This window comes from Corvus kubaryi, unplaced genomic scaffold (genome assembly GCF_017639235.1).
Source record: "Corvus kubaryi isolate FWS band 111438036 unplaced genomic scaffold, C.kubaryi_AGA036_p1.0 37392, whole genome shotgun sequence".
Lineage (NCBI taxonomy): Eukaryota > Metazoa > Chordata > Aves > Passeriformes > Corvidae > Corvus > Corvus kubaryi.
The window spans coordinates 1,555,140-1,570,976 of record NW_024581131.1 but is presented as its reverse complement, the minus strand read 5'-3'; the positions used below and the strand labels follow the sequence as shown (position 1 = coordinate 1,570,976).

Genomic DNA, 15,837 nt, shown 5'->3' with positions numbered 1-15,837 from the left:
TGACATCACAGACAATCAGTTGCAAACTTATTATTTTCAAACTTTTTGGAAATTCTTTGACATCTAATGAACAGGCTGCCAGTAATGAAAAATAAATTAATTAACAGCAGTGACAAAAAAAGACTGGTCATTAACACAAAAGCTGTTCCAAACTCTTCTTTCTTAATCAAACTTGTTCAAGCAGAGACTCCAAATAGAAGGAAAAATTAGCCTTTCAATAGTATCAGGCTATGGAAATATTCTGCTTTGCTGAATAAAAACTAGCAAGAAAAGCTGATATAAATTCTAATTAATGCTTTCTACAACTGCCTAAAAATAAGTTAACAGATACTTATAATCAAAATACTTTCAAGTGTGCTTTGCTGTAACAGCAAAAAGCTGTTCTTCAAATCACAGTAATAACTAATTTTAACTTCAGACAGACCTACTACATTTCTTTAATCATTGGAAAGATCCTAAGTAACAAGTCACAGCTTTTTTACTATTTAAACAAAAAAAAAAAAAAAAAAAAAAAAAGAAAGAAAGAAAAACTAGAAGATGCCTAAACATCTGTGTGAATAATCTATGGAAATTCTCTCATTGCAACGTTTGTTTGAAATTTGCTTTGTAAGTGTGCTCCAGTCATCCCCAGAAGGATACTCTGCTGCGCCAAAAATGCAGTTAGCTGAAACAAGGACAGAAGGAGGATGCATGCAAGGTGGACAAGACAAGCCTGTGTATTTTAGTTAAAATATGCGATCTAATGCTCTATCCTATACTAACATGTTAGGAATAATCATATCATCGTTAACAATTGATTTACATCTGCGTCTCAGTGCCCTTTTGTATGGACAATCTTAATGGAAACAGGAAAACCTGGACCAATATTCATCTTTCCCTGAGCAAAATAAAGTCTGCTTCTTGCAGATCCAACTGGCCAAGAGGAAAACTGTGCTAGCGTGCCTTTACTCCTTCCAACCTGAGCCAATTCCTTCAGGGCAGTCGCTGCCAGAGCAGATGGTGTTTCACAGGCACAGCAGGATCTAAACTTTTTCAGCCTGCTAATCACACCTTCAGGTTTCAACACAAATTTCCCTCCCTGTCTACTCACACATCTGAACGTAACAGCTTTTATCTACAGAAATGCAGTTTAAATTAGTTGAAATTTAATTTCATACTATGTAATGAGGCTAATTCCAAGGGAGGGAGAATGTGCAGGAAACTACAGAATTGCAAGAGCAGGTATGGAAGAGCCTATGAGTGTATTTACACATTACACTGTCCAGGTGGCAAATCAAATGAAATGAAGGCCACTGTGAACACTAATCAACACAAGAATCACTTAGGGTTCTCTCAAAACACATTCCTTTTTATTTTTTTAAGTTAGCATCATTAAACCACACATGACACTGGCTTTTCTTAACTACTAACGATGTCCTATGAATACAGAGACCTATCCCTGCCTCGGAGAAGGCTCACAAAAAGTCAGCTCACTTTCGGAGGTACAAGCCCAGCTAGGAGGCCACCCATGCCTGTAGAGCACACACGATGTGAGGCTCCTTGGCCACCACACAGCCCTCACACAGTAGACAATGAGGTGTCTGAGGGTCACTGTTTAGCAGTCATCAAGTGTTGAAAAACAGGAGGTGTATCAGCAACTTCTGTGAAAGGATGGAAACTATTCGGGACAGCCAGAAAGTACTAGAAAACCTCACTGATACTTGTCCTTTATGAATCCTGTACTTCTTAAATTAGTAACTTTAGAGTACTTAGAAATTCAGAATTCTTTTAAGAAACTCTACTAGGCAGAAAGAACAAAATTATATTCCTGGAGTGGCAAACAGGTATCACACAACAATACTTAGGAGGAAAAAATAAATAAAGTCAACCCCCCTAAAAATATGTTGTGATTGAACATGTAATATCAGCTGGCTCTAAGAAAAATAAAAAGACCCTAAGTGAAAACATTGGCCTTTAGTTTTAGGTCACAGCAGAAAAAAAGTCATGCAGACATTAAATCTAGTATAAGAATGTCTTTTTTACCCTTTGATTTAGATCCTATCTTGTTAAAGGGGGTTAATTAATCAAAAACAAATGACGCGTGACCAGTAATGAAGGCTAAAGAGACACCCCAATACCATAGTGACTATGCAGGGGGTCATAACTAAGTTGTTATTTCAATAAAACTGATAAAATTTCCCTCTGGTAACTTCAACTTTCACACACTTTTAGAAAAGTTCATTCTGTATTAAGTGCTTTGCTGACATAACTGTCTTGACAATAGCCATTAACAGGCAGGTGTGACACAGGCTTTCTGTATCACCACCCCTCAGAGGTACAGTTCCTTTGGGGTAGGGGAGCAGCATATGCTTTGGGCATAATGAATGAGCTCTCCCCAAATTAAACCCCATTCATATTTCCCACTTACCATCATCAGCATGGATATAGCTAAACCAACATACCTGTAACTCTAATTCACACCAAAAAACCTGGGATGTTCCTCATAAAAAGAGGGAAGATCTCTCAAAATCAAATCCAAAGCACTCAAATACAGTCTCATATGGTACATTTTCTATGGTATCTTGAATAACTTAAAAATAGTAAATTATTTAAGGAAAATACCATTTTCATATTCCATAAAAAAACCTTTTATCTATCAGATGAACAACAAACTAAACATTTGCTGCAATGTCAAACCCTTTGCCACCTGGTGTTCTTCAGTTCATGGTTTGGTCCTTCTTTCACCCAGGGAACAGACGGCAAACGTACCTTTAACTTAGTGAAGGTATTTGGGTTTTCATAAAGGGACACTAGGGTTGGCAATTCAATACTGGGTAACAAAACTTGTCAACATTATCATTTCATCAGTCACTGAATTGAAAATATGCCAGGTTTTTTCACTGCCTCCTGTACCAAGTGAAGTGAACACTGGTGGTCACAAATGTTCTGCATAACAGCACTGCTTTTCATAAATATTGAACTATCAAACAAACAGAGGGATATAAAAAAGCTACTTGGGTATCTGTGCCCTGGTCTGTCCCTCTCCCAATAAATTTGCACTTGTTTCAAAGGAACATGCTACATACAAAAGCTCTGTGTGAAAAACTAAGCACATCAAAACTTACTCCTGGTCACCAGCTGCCTGTATTTATATGAATGATGCCCTTCCTCCCAGCTGTATGATCCATTTTCAAACATAAAACTGCTCTGGAAGCTGACATTTTGTTTCAGCAGTCATGCCTTGTTATGGCCCTTCTAGTTCCTAGAACAGTTTGTTTTGCCACACTCATCAATAAGGCCATTCACTTAACTGGTCTTCCGTAAGCACAGAGTTCCCTGACCTATTTCTCTCACACTTCCCTTCCCCACATATCATCATCTGCCAGTTTACCCTGTGAACTCTCATTTATTAACATCCACGGCTCCTGTCTGTTTTGAAGGCTCTGGTACAATTTTACTGCCACTGGATCCTTAAAGTTATTGATCCTTTTCATGCTTCAGTAACAATCACTCAGACATTGCACAGTCTGCCCTGACCAATCCAAGCCCTAGCTTTAACCTTAAATTTTCGTTTCTGCTATTGAGTTGCAGGAAAGTCCCCTTTTTTTTCTTCTCACCATTACAGTTTATTCTGTTGTGTCATTGCATCTTGTTAAGCATTGTTTTAAGCCACTGGAAAAGAAATGTTGAAATTCAACATTTCTTTTCACACTCTTTTATTCTCATCTTCAACTATTCTTTCAGCTTGCTCTCCACATAGTTTTATCCTGGAAAAATCAGTGAGATTCCAGCAAAATATTCTATGTCTGTAGCCTCCTGTGGTCTGCCCGCTCTTGTCACTTGGCAGACAAAAGTTTCTCATCTCTTTTCCTCCAGAATTTTTTACACCAACAACAGAACGGACTACATCCCCTGATTTCTCTGCCTGTAATCCCTAATCTTTTCACAGAAGTACAGTACTTACTCTTTCCCATCTTCAGCAACTGGCATCATCTAATAGTTGTATTTGGCTTTGTTCAGTGATTTATTCTGAGGGTGGTAAGGCTGCATTAAGTTTTCATTTTAAAGTATCAGAAAAGCAAAACAGGAATAAAAAAGTTTTTTTAGAAATATAACTTTCCAATCAAATGTCACACAGGGCCCAGGCTGTAACAGACTCCTCGCCCCACCTGCATGCATCATTCTGGCATTCACTTGTGACGTGAGACACTGTCATGGGGATTCTGAGAGTTCAGCTCACACTGCAGACTTGCCCTGTGTCAAGGCATATTCCACAGGCTTTCTTCACTTCCCATTCATGTTCTTTTCATAAAATTTGCTGCGATTTCATCTTCTAAGGCCAATATACTACAACCGGTTCCATTGCTCAAGTTCAACTATTAGAAGAGTACTATCAGACATATACCTGCACAGATATACATTGTGTGAAAAGATGAGACCTTTTCTCAGGAAAATATACCAAATTTCTTGCAATTCTCTTTCCTTTCATATTTAACCTCCCAGAATACACTGTTCACAAACCCCAGCATGGAGGCTGCCCCCTCTTTTTCATTCTAGAGACTCTCCTGGGCACCTTTTGTTTCTCATCGCTGCAAGTTTCTTTCATAAATTTAAAACATCTTCCTGGTCCAAACTGAATATTAGTACTTCATGCTATTTATTCTGCTATTTTTCTTCAATACAGTCAATTATGCACTTGTTGGAGCCATCTCTCACAGTTTCTTTCTTTTCTTTCCTACTGGTGCTCTGTGACATGCTGCCCTCACCTTCCAACAAATTTCTCCAACATTTCCACAGCAGAGGTCTTTGATCTCCTTCCTTTCTCCATTTATATTTTCTTTCCAGGAAAACACACCTGAAGCAACAGTCAACCTCCTTTGCTACACAGACAACTCAGAGACTTGCCTGCTTTTACTTATGCAGAATATAAACTGCCACCAAGCCTTGGGTATCTAAAAGCCAGCTTAAGGTAAACTTAGCTAACAGAGTTCTTGAGTGCACTCAGTCTCCCTAAAACCCTTCTTTGTCATTCTCGATGATGGTCCTAGGAGTAACTTTGCCAGAGGACACCATCTTAAACTCTGACCCCTCTATGGGCAAACCATGCTTCAATCATCCTTTCCTTGTGGCATAACACTACAAGAGAGAAAGAGCGAGAGAGTGAAAGAGAGAAAGACCAAGAGCCTTCTCATTTCAAATTTCAACTAGCTCAAAATATTTTGTCAGAGAGAACCAGCCAGAAACAAGAGAATCCTACCCATCCAAAATATGGTTGCAGAAACAGTTTTCTAAGTCTGTTGCTTTCACCACGTAATCCTTCCCTTTGCACATTCCTCATATTCAGCTGCATCCCATTCGAATTGATTCCATTCACAGCTCAACACACACTGCTACCTTGATTTTTTTTCCCCATAGGACAAACCCCAGAGACAGGAAGACTCTGTGAACAACAGAAACACATCTTGCCATGCAGGTACAGCTGTGGTAACAGTCACTGGAATCGTGAGGGGGAAACTTCAAATAGCAAAGAGCTGGTTTGTCAAATACACAGCAAGGAGAATTATATTTTGTTACTGGCTGCACTCAAGAGGTAAATGTTCACATGTTTCTCGGCTGCAGTGTCTGAGCATACCAATTTTAAGACACTCTAAAATACACATTAACAGACAGCTTCTGCACTAGAAGTTTATACCCTGAAAACTTAAGGACAAAGTGTAATTTGTTTCACAAATAGGTAACAGACACAGATGTCAATTTCATGAGTAAATAAGGAACTGCATTAATTTCAAGTTACACAAATATTTTAGACTCTTGAAATCAAGTCCTGATCTTCCTCAGGTAATACATCAAAGGTATGAGATATCTTGGAACAGCAACTGGGGAGAGGTGGTGGTCAATCCAACCCTAACCACAAGACAATTCTTCCTGTAATTAACAGAGTGCAACATGAAAGCAGTCTTTGTCCATGAAATAACCCAGCTTTCCTACATGTTTGAACTTAGTCAGATAACCAAAAAAAGTCTGTTTGCAGACTTTTTTGGACATGTATCATGTGTATTTAATTAGGAAGGCCTATTCTTTACTCAAGGAAAAATATGAATATTCTTTCTGGGCTCTGAGAAGCTCCTATGTATGATTTCCTACACAGAGCTGTTTGCTCTCATATACATGTCCACTATTAAGTTAAAGAATAAACAAGTCTTACTACCGTATGTTTCAGGACATAGTGTTTACAAGATCTGCAATACTGATAAACACCTTTTAGATTCCCTGATTTGGCTTTCAGACAAAAAAGAAATTATAAATTAAGTGCTAAATGTGCAACAGTCAATAAAGATAAACCCTTTGATATTAGTAGCAATAGGTAGAGCTAACAGATTAGCAACTAATTAATACATGCAGTCAAAATATGACCTACACAAAATTTGACAAACCAGTCAATACTGCAGCCTTACTGCAACTCCTCTCTAGGTGCAAGATGAATATTGAAGTAAGAATACAAACAGCCTGTTTACTGCTAAAATCATATCAATTTCTGTTGGCAGAATTGTTAATATAGTAGAGTTCAGAGAAGGCATTACCTTTGCAAAATTTTTACCTGTAATTTTAGTCATACTGTTTTCCTCTATGTGTATTTATATATTTTGATATTGGCATTTAAGTATACTTAGATAAAAACATAAAGATATAATCTGTTGAAATTTCTTTCCTCCTACCTCAAACTATGTTGCTAAACATGTACTGCAGAGGAGACACACACAGCATGAATTTAGATATTTTGATGGCTAACGTAAATATAGGTACTCGTATAAAAAGTAAGAATAATCTAATTTTATCAACCTTCCAGCCTCGTAATTGCTGCACCTGTTGAAGTACAGAAAGCAATATCTAAATATTTGTCATGAGGATTGCTCGAATTTGCAAGCTGCTACAGGATCATGCTTAGAGGGCCTCTTTCCACGTGTACCCCAGAAAGCAATGATAGTTCCATCCGATTTCTGTGTGTATGTGCTGCTGGTTGCACATTCCCCCGTGTGTTAGTATTCCATCCTGCTCCCCCTCTATCCATTCACACAGACCCCTTAGAATTGTTGGCTGAAAAAAAACCCCAATCAAATAAATGTAATTATTTCCTTAAGTACTTACCTAAGTACACAGAGAACACATATAACTTCAAATCAACACGTTACTGAAAATTTAAGTTCAACACTAACATTTTCTATTTTCATCAAATAATAACTAAAATCTACACAAAAGGAGGTTTTTTTACAATGAGAACAATCAGCCACTGGAATAATCTCCCCAGAGAAGTGGTGGATTCCCCAACATTGAACAAGTTTAAGGTTTAGATGGATAGTGTGCTGGGCCAGCTTGTCTAGACAGTGGTTTTGCCAAGAAAGGTAGGACCAGATGATCCTTGGGATACCCTTCTGACCTGCTATTCTATATTTGACATAAATTTCTTCCACATATAAGAGATCTGTGATAGTCACACAACATACATCTAATAGAATCACAGTAATATCTCTCATTCATCAAAGTATTTTTGTCATGGTGGACTAGCAGCACCTTCCTTGTACTGATCTTCCTAACACTGTTCATTAAACTCCTTGAAATATTAATATTGGAAAAAACCACTGTACTGCTCCATAAAGATTTGCAAAATGTGTAATCATCCCTTAAAGAAAAGTCACATAATAGATGCTCTCTGAAAAGCATAAAGCACATACATTCCTTCAGTTTCAAGGAAGCAATATAAAAACCTTGTACTGTTTATTCAAATAAAGTCACACATTATGGGCTCACTTTTCCCTAGCCCTGCCCAAACAATTGATGTTTTATCAGCTCTGCAATGTCTGATCTCTCTTCAAGTCAGACAGGAGATCAGAGGATTTAACCTGTGTTATTCTTGTAAAACTGCATATAAAAGACATCAGAGAACATGTATCTATGAATCTCACTTAAACTGTGCTTAGCAAAGCACAAATATTTATTGTAAAGCATAATAGATTATTAGGAAAATTAAGAACTTCATATCTCTTTGTTGTTCACATCTAGTGATAACAAAGATATCAAATTCTGGAAGTCTACCAAAAAGTTACATTTTATTATGAACACGTATGATTTAAGCACTGCCAATAAATTCTACGTGTTCAGTTATAGTTGACATTTATGATGTTACTTGAAGAATAATGAATGCCCTAACCTGAAATATGCACGTGCCTTTAAGAAGCGAGCTGAACGTCAAAGAAAGCTTTTAGTAACTTGCATATGAACAAATATCTTCTATCATTAGGAAGGTTAATGAAATCACATTTTCTGAGGTTTCTGTGCTACAGACAAACGTGACAGAAAAAGAGAATATTTACTACCCAGAAGGGAACAGAGAAAGTAAATTATTATATGATAGTCCCTACATATCTTAACTACTAGTACAATATTTTAATGTTTCTTTCATTGTATGCATTAGATAATCAGCAACTTACTGAATGAGTTATTTCTGAAGACTGTCACAGCACACTTGCATTTTAACATTTTATGCAGAAACAATTACTGTATTAATCACTGTAAACAATTACTGTATTCATTCTCTTGTGCAAACTGAGGGAGGAAAATGCTCAAAAACTACTCCACCGCTTCAGATTCACCTCGTACCTCCTCAGACCTAACTCACAGTCAATCACAAGACCTGCATTATAGAATAAATGTCAAAGAAAAAATTGAAAATTTCATTTGGCACCGATGAGTTTCAGCCACGACAGTAACAGACGGGGGATTCTGAAGCAACAATCACTTCGCAGAAACTGCTCACTTGCAGGTTTATTAAATACACTCCCCTCACTCTCCCCCCTACCACGGGCTGATAATCCACTTGCAGCAGTCTCGGGCCAGTTCCAACACAACTCGATGTTCCTACAGTTGACGTGCAAGTGCCCAAATAAAAACAAACTCCCCCACACGCACGGGGGTTTACGCTACAAAAAACAAGACTCATTGAAAAGTTTTCCGGGAGGTAGAAACCAACAGAGTTCCATTCAAGAAAACTGAGCGTTTCGGGCATCCCTCCAGCCCCTACTGAACAGCTCTCTCTTCAGTAAAAAGAAGTTTCTTAAAACCCATCAACCCAAAACTAACGTTAACTTAGGTGGAGCGAGGAGCAGGGGGTGAGAGAGAGGGAGAGAGAGGAGCAAACGACAGTCATCTGCAGGGCAGAAGGACAGCTGCCACTCAAACAACGCCAGCATTCGATAAATAATATCCCTCAAAACCTGGTATTTCTTAAGCACTTGGCAATGGTTTTGTCGATAGAAAGCGGGAAGAACCAGAAGTGCCGAGCAGCTTAGAAAGCTGTGGTTTCTTTCTCTCGGAAAGGCTGCCAGACGCGGAGGAGGTGGGGGGCTTCGCGAAAGAAACAAAATAACAAGGTAACTGATAGCTGAAGCTGTCTGGTTTGAGGTTTCGCTCGAATCAATAAGAACTGCTGTTTAATAATTGAGACTGCATAAAAAGCGAGCGAGCCTTCTGTTCTACGGCAAATACATTATTATGATTTAGCACCCATCAGAAATAAAGGGTTATATCGATTCTGCAGAACCGAGCTGAGAAACCCGCTAAGGGACTAACATTCTCCTCCATTCCTCTAGCAGGAGTTTGTTAGTGAGCAGACATCCAGCACAGACAGACACAGCAGTCAGGAAAAGCTATGGAGCGGCGCTCATCCCTCCAAAAGTTTCTCCTTCAAGTTTCGGAGAAACCTACCTGCTCTCTGGAAATGCAAGGCAACGAGGGTCTCCTAAACATTTTGCAGCTGCCGTAGTAGCTGGCCGAAGTTTCCCCTAAGGACACGCAGCTAGATCTCCTCCTGGGTCTGATCACAGGCACTTTTTCCTCCACGCTGGGGAGCCGTGGGTGGCGGTGATGCTGGTGGTGCGCTCCTCGGCTCTGCGCCGAGAAGATGCCGTGCTCCCCGCCACAGAGTGCCAGAAGGCAGCCTGCCACCCCGACCGTGCCGGCCAGCAGCGGGCCGAGCGCTGGGGGCAGCGCCTGGAGGCTGCTGAGTGACACCAGCCACACCAGGCTGCAGAACACCAAGACGAGGAGGCTCCGGCGCAACTTCAGGGAGCTCTGCAGCAGGGTCAGCGCTGCCACCGAGACCATCACCGTCAGGAGCCTTCCTAGGAACATCTGCGGCTCCTCTTCGTGCCCCTCCGCGGGCAGCAGCCATTGCAGCGCCACGAAGTCCCCCGAGTAGCAGCACAGGGGCAGCGCCAGCAGCCACCAGCGGGTCGTGCCGCCGCCGTGCTCCCCACGCCGGCCGCCGGCCAGGTAGCAGGTGAGGAAGAAGAAGGCACAGGCGATGCTGAAGAGGGGGCTGAGGCAGCGGGACAGGCACAGCAGGGCGTGCAGTGGCCGCGGGCTCCGCCAGCTGCTCCCGTCCTGCTGGCCCCGGGCGCTGCCCCGGCCGGGAAAGGCCAGGAGGGAGAGGACAGCGGCGGCCAGGACGCCCAGGGCCAGCCGAGCCGGGGAGGAGGAGGCGGTAGGAAAGAGCAGCAAGGAGAGGAAGCTCTTCGGGGGATCCTGCCGCAGCGGGGTCGCGCAGCTCTTCACGTATCCGTTCCGCAGGCTCTCCGCGCTGCCGGGCAGCGCCGCGGGGGCGGCCGCCCCGCCGCCGTCCGGCTGCGGGCAGTGCTGCGGGGCTCTGCCGGCCCCGGGGGGGGAGGCGGCCGCCGCCGTAGCTTCTCGCTCTTCCCTCATGGTGGTCGGGGACGCGGGAGGGGGAGGACGGCGGAGAGGCGCGGGTCGCGCTAGCTGTGTCCCGGCCGCGCCTCCCGCATCCCCTCAGGACAAGGGCGCCGGGCTGAGCCGCCGCTCGTCCTCCGCGGGCAGCGGCGTCCGCGGCATGGTGGGTGAGGACGGGAAAAAGAGAGAAAAGGTAAAAGTCTGGCTCGCCCGCTCGCGTTCCCCAAACGGCTCCGCCGGCGGGCACTCGCTGCCGCCTCCCAGCGCCCAGCGGCGGCAGCGGCCGCGGCGGAGCCGGCGGGGGTGGGAGTGAGGCGGGGAACTGCCCCCGCCGCCCGCCCCCTGCTCTCCCCTCCCTGCCTCCCGCCTTCTCGCCCGCCTTCCCTGCCTCCCCCGGGCCCTGGGATCCGCACTTCCCGCGATCTTTTTTAAAATATAAATCTGTGTGTCTGTATCTGCCCAGCCGCCCCCCGGGGCAGCGTGCGGGGAGCGGGCCGGCCCCCGCCAGGCGCTGCAGGCGCGGCAAGGGACGCGTGGGGAAGCGATGGAGGGACAGGAACGCTGAGCTGGCGCGACTTTGTGCTTTATCTTGTCAATTAGCTTCGAGATGCCGCGGAAAAGTTGCTCGTACGGGCTGTAAAGCACACGCAGAGTATCGAAGTGTTTTCCCTCTGAGGAGCATCACTTTTTCCGTTTTTGGTTTTCTTTTTTTTTTTTAGCACCCGAGAAGTAAGTATGGATTAGAGAAATTTTCTACCTTTTTTTTTTTTTTTTCCCAACCCTCGTTAAGTTACAGACTAGACCGCATTGCACGACCAGGTTTATTTGCACAACTAATCCCTTTGGAATGGATCAAAATAATAATTTTGGAACGGACCGTTGGAGTGTTTAGACTGCTGTAAGGGAAAATAGGCAGCTAATGGCATATTGAGTAATGCCTTTGCTCATTCATTCTGTTTGTTTGCTTCTGGAAAAGTAACTGCTAAGCACTTCTGAAATTTATTATAATTGTGCATGTTTACCTTGTTACTTAGAACAAAGGTCCTTTGAGCCACGTTTCCACATAATATTGTACTGCTTTACTTACACTGGTTCAGAAATAAGTTCGGGTACGTCCGTGGTTGCACTTTTTGCTTTTTTATTGAAACAAGGAACTCTTGAAATTAGTTGGTGCCATGGCTTGTGATTCCCTCCCTTTGAGCAGCCCCCGAGCAGCAGCTGGTTTGGGGAAGCTGTGGGGTGGCAGGAAGTGCTGCTTCAAGACATGGGCCTGAAAGTTGGCCATGAACAGAAACCATCAAGCATGATTCCTGACAGAAAATGCAGTATGCAAATAGAATAACTCCTGTACACAGGAGGGAAATAAGTAATGATTTATTTTTTAAAAGGCAGATCAATCTGGTGGATTTTAATACCATGGTATAGCTTTCTCTGTTAGAAATACCCCTACACTCTTTTCCCAAAAAAAAGAAAAAAATTCTGTCCTGACTTGGTACACTTAACAAAGAGTCTGTGCCAACACATTGGTTCTAAAAAGTTTTTTGGAAAGGGAAAATGTTAAGTTCCTTTGGGATCATATTCTTACATTTATTTGTATTCATATGTTAGTGATATCAACTGGACCACAATCAAGCGTACTTGTAAATGCTTTCAAGGCTGAGATACACCTTGCTATTATGCATATTCTTTATTATTCAGCTATAAATAAATGCATTCCAGAAATAATTAGCTGGTGTAGTTGTCAATAAAACACGTTTGAGTATATTCATCTGTAGCAGTGGAGACTAGAAAGTGCCTAAGGAAGACTACGGAGATAGGACGTCATATGATCCCTAAATACCATGAATGCAACCATCTGTGGCTTCAGCACTTTCTGAATCAGAAGTGGTGTCTTATTCTTGACAGTTCTTAGTAGGTTTTTAATCCACAAATTTGCTCAGTCTTTTTTTTTTTTAAGTCCACATAGGGTTTTTAGCATCTGCAGAGTAGTACAAGAAAAGGTCCTTACTCAATGCAACTTGACTATGCACTTTGTGAAATATGGTTGTTTTTTTAAAGTTTCCTATCTGTCTTAATGGATATTCTTCTCATTTTGATAGAAACAATGAACAGTTGGTCTCTCCTCTCTTCAACCCATGATTTTATGTCTTTCCTCAGTCTTGTATTTATTTTCTAAGCTGGAGAGTTTGGGCATATTTTTTTCAGATTCTTTTCATGTTACTGGGGATTTTTTTCTTTTTTTGAGCACCACTATATGCTTTTGGAGCAGAGGAGACCAGGAGTTACACCCAGTATTCAAGACACGAGCACAGTCCAAATAATGGTTTCTTTCCTTCTCTCATTTGTTTTGCTTTGCTAGGGAAGTGAGACTTCCCTAGCAAAGACAGATAAACTAAGCATTGTTGAAAGTTGTTCTGTTGAACACTGTTTTCACAGCGTTAAGTATATAGATCCCAGGCTCTACCTTCTGATTGTTAACATCTACATCCAGTCGATAGTTTTATAGGTAAGATTAGGATTTTTTTCTGTGTTTACATTTCAGTTATCTACAGTAAATTTCACCTGCCTATGAACTCAGGATGTGAAGCTGTAAGCACATTCCCTCAGTCAGTTCTATCTTTACTACCCTCATAACTTTGTACTAACAGTGTACTTTACCACCTTCCTATCTTTTTTCAGATTATTTATCATTAATTAATTAGCTTTAATTTCAGTGATATGTGTGCTGAAGAAATGTATACATTCCAAAATGCAACGGGAGTATAGTTGGTCTTTAGTAATGTCTCTGTTGCCTAACAACACTCTTCCTACTACATTACAGGACCCTGTCTTGAGGAGTTTCCAATCTAATAATGAAGAATTTCAGTATAAAGAAAACTTGGTTGAGTACTTTAGTGTCCCTTGTAAACTACAAGAGCATTAACTAAATTGCTCCTTGCAACAGAAAACTTTTTAGAATAAAGAAATAACTTTTCACTAGCTATTTCTTAAACAAATACAGAAAAACATACTGTTTCATTAAAATTGGAGTGAATAAATTTATTTCAGGTGAATTTATTTTTTTTTTTCATACTCCAGTTTCACTACCAAAACAAGGTGGGTAGCTTAGTGATTGGAATCAGATTGGCTGTCTGACTACTTAACAATAATAAATACTAATATAATTAAATATTCATTTTAAATAGTGATAATTAAGATTTTCCAGGTTAAGTCTGTTTCATCAGTGACCTCCCTGTCTTTATGCTGAGGCAGCTTTCTTGTTCCTGCTTTTTTTATTTTCTCCCCTGTGCTCCTGAGAGGAGGGAATGAGCCAATGCCTGGGTGGAAGTTTGGCTGCCAGCAAGGGCCAGGCCACCACAATAACAATGTATACTCAACCTGAGAGATCTGATCAAGAATCTACTGTTAGTTCTTAGTTTTTCATTGCAAAGACTGACCCTGCTGCGAATCAGGTTTTAATAGAGAATTTTCATTTGTTTTGTCAAACTCTAAACCAGACCTAATTTTAAAGTGGAATTCTTCGTGGATGAGACTATGAAGAACATGGTGTTTATATCCAGAGCATACTGACAGTAAAGTAGAACAAGTCGTAACTGATTTGGCAATAAAGACATTTTTTTCTTCACTAAATCTATACTAGCAAAATTCATAAGCTGGTGATATCTATCTCTACAGTGGAAAATATTTATTAACTTTATTGACAATTTAATATATTTTGTCAAGTTTTGTTGGTTAGTTTCTATTGATCCTGAGACATGGGGGTTCCTTTTGCTTCCTAAGTGATTAAACTTGAAAACACTTGAAATCAGATTTTGAGAAGATGGGTGTACATGACTTCGTAATTCACTTCTGAAAAACATAATTATGATGAATATTTCAGATAGAAATTATATTTAACATAAGAATATGAACCAAATGCAGTCATAAAACAGTTAAGTTCTCCTAATTCAGAGGATAACTATTTTTATAGCTTTGTTTTCAGGGGGTTTTTTTCTGACTGAGGGAATGGCAAGTATTTATTTATCCAGCTACCTCCACATTTTCCACCATCGTTATTCCCAGTGATCCTTACAGTGATAAGTGGTCAATGACCCTCACATAGGACGAACTACAGGAGTCTTACAGACTTGCCTGTTATTCATCACAGTGGTAGGACAACTGCAACAGCATAGTGACATTTTGCTAAAAGCTCACATTTTTCCCAATAGGTTCTTATACACACAGAATAAAATGTTTCCTAAAAACCAACCACGTGTTTTCTCCACCTAATAAGTCACTTTGGTTTTTTCTTAATTTGGTGAAAGATGAAAAATAAAAAGGAAACTCAGAGGCAATGCCAAAACTACCAACTGGTAGTGCTTCTGTGTGAATGTCCCCATTTACACACTCAAACTTGCTCCTAGAGACCTTAAAACTAGATTTAAAACGTAGTTTAGCCGGTGGTCTCAACTACTGATTGTCTTCTTCCATTTGTTTTCTGTGCTGGTTTGGTATCCCTTCAGAACCTTACCAACAATGAAATTGAGGTGTAAGAGTTGAGGGAGTAGCCTTTGAATTTGTAAAGCTGATCTGTAGTCTTTATTCCTATTTGATTTGTAAGGATGGGTAAGCCATCAAATTTAGCATTCCACAGAAAACAGCAAGATATTCCTGCTTCCAATGAAGGACCTTTATTTTCACAGAGGTGCTTGATGGTAGTTTAAAGGAGCAAAATGCAGAATGAATCAGAGGGAAGTCATTTAATCAGCGAGTACACATGGTTAATTCCTACAATCACAGTAAGTCAGGGGTTTTTTTGAAGGAAAATTATTTCTAATGCCATTCTGAAGGTCAACATGATAAACAGAAAGAAATAAATACAAAGAAAATACCAATATATGAAAAAGAACGGGTCCTCGCTGCCCTGCTCCCTGGCAGAGGTGGAGAAGCTCCTGGATGCATTTGGCTGCCTGACTGCAGTCCTTGCCTGGGCCCCAGGGATGGGCCCAATGTGTGATTCCCACAGCATCCCAGGGATGCTCCTGCCCTTTTCCTGGTGCCCAAGGGTCCTGCAAGCAACTTCTGTGGCCACCCATACATCTCCCTGTGCCTTTGGGGGCTCCTTGGCACAGTGCAGAG

At 41.3% G+C, this 15,837-nt stretch overlaps 1 protein-coding gene across 1 annotated transcript in view; it reads right to left on the bottom strand.

Moving 5' to 3' along the window:
- PDE3B (phosphodiesterase 3B) overlaps positions 1–10,930 on the bottom strand; it is an 82,753-nt gene extending 71,823 nt beyond the window's left edge. Inside the window, exon 1 of the mRNA XM_042038366.1 lies at positions 9,739–10,930. Within this exon, the coding sequence (XP_041894300.1) occupies positions 9,739–10,734 (996 nt within the window). The 5' untranslated portion in view covers positions 10,735–10,930. The remainder of the gene's footprint in view (positions 1–9,738) is intronic.
- Positions 10,931–15,837: the final 4,907 nt, after the last annotated feature.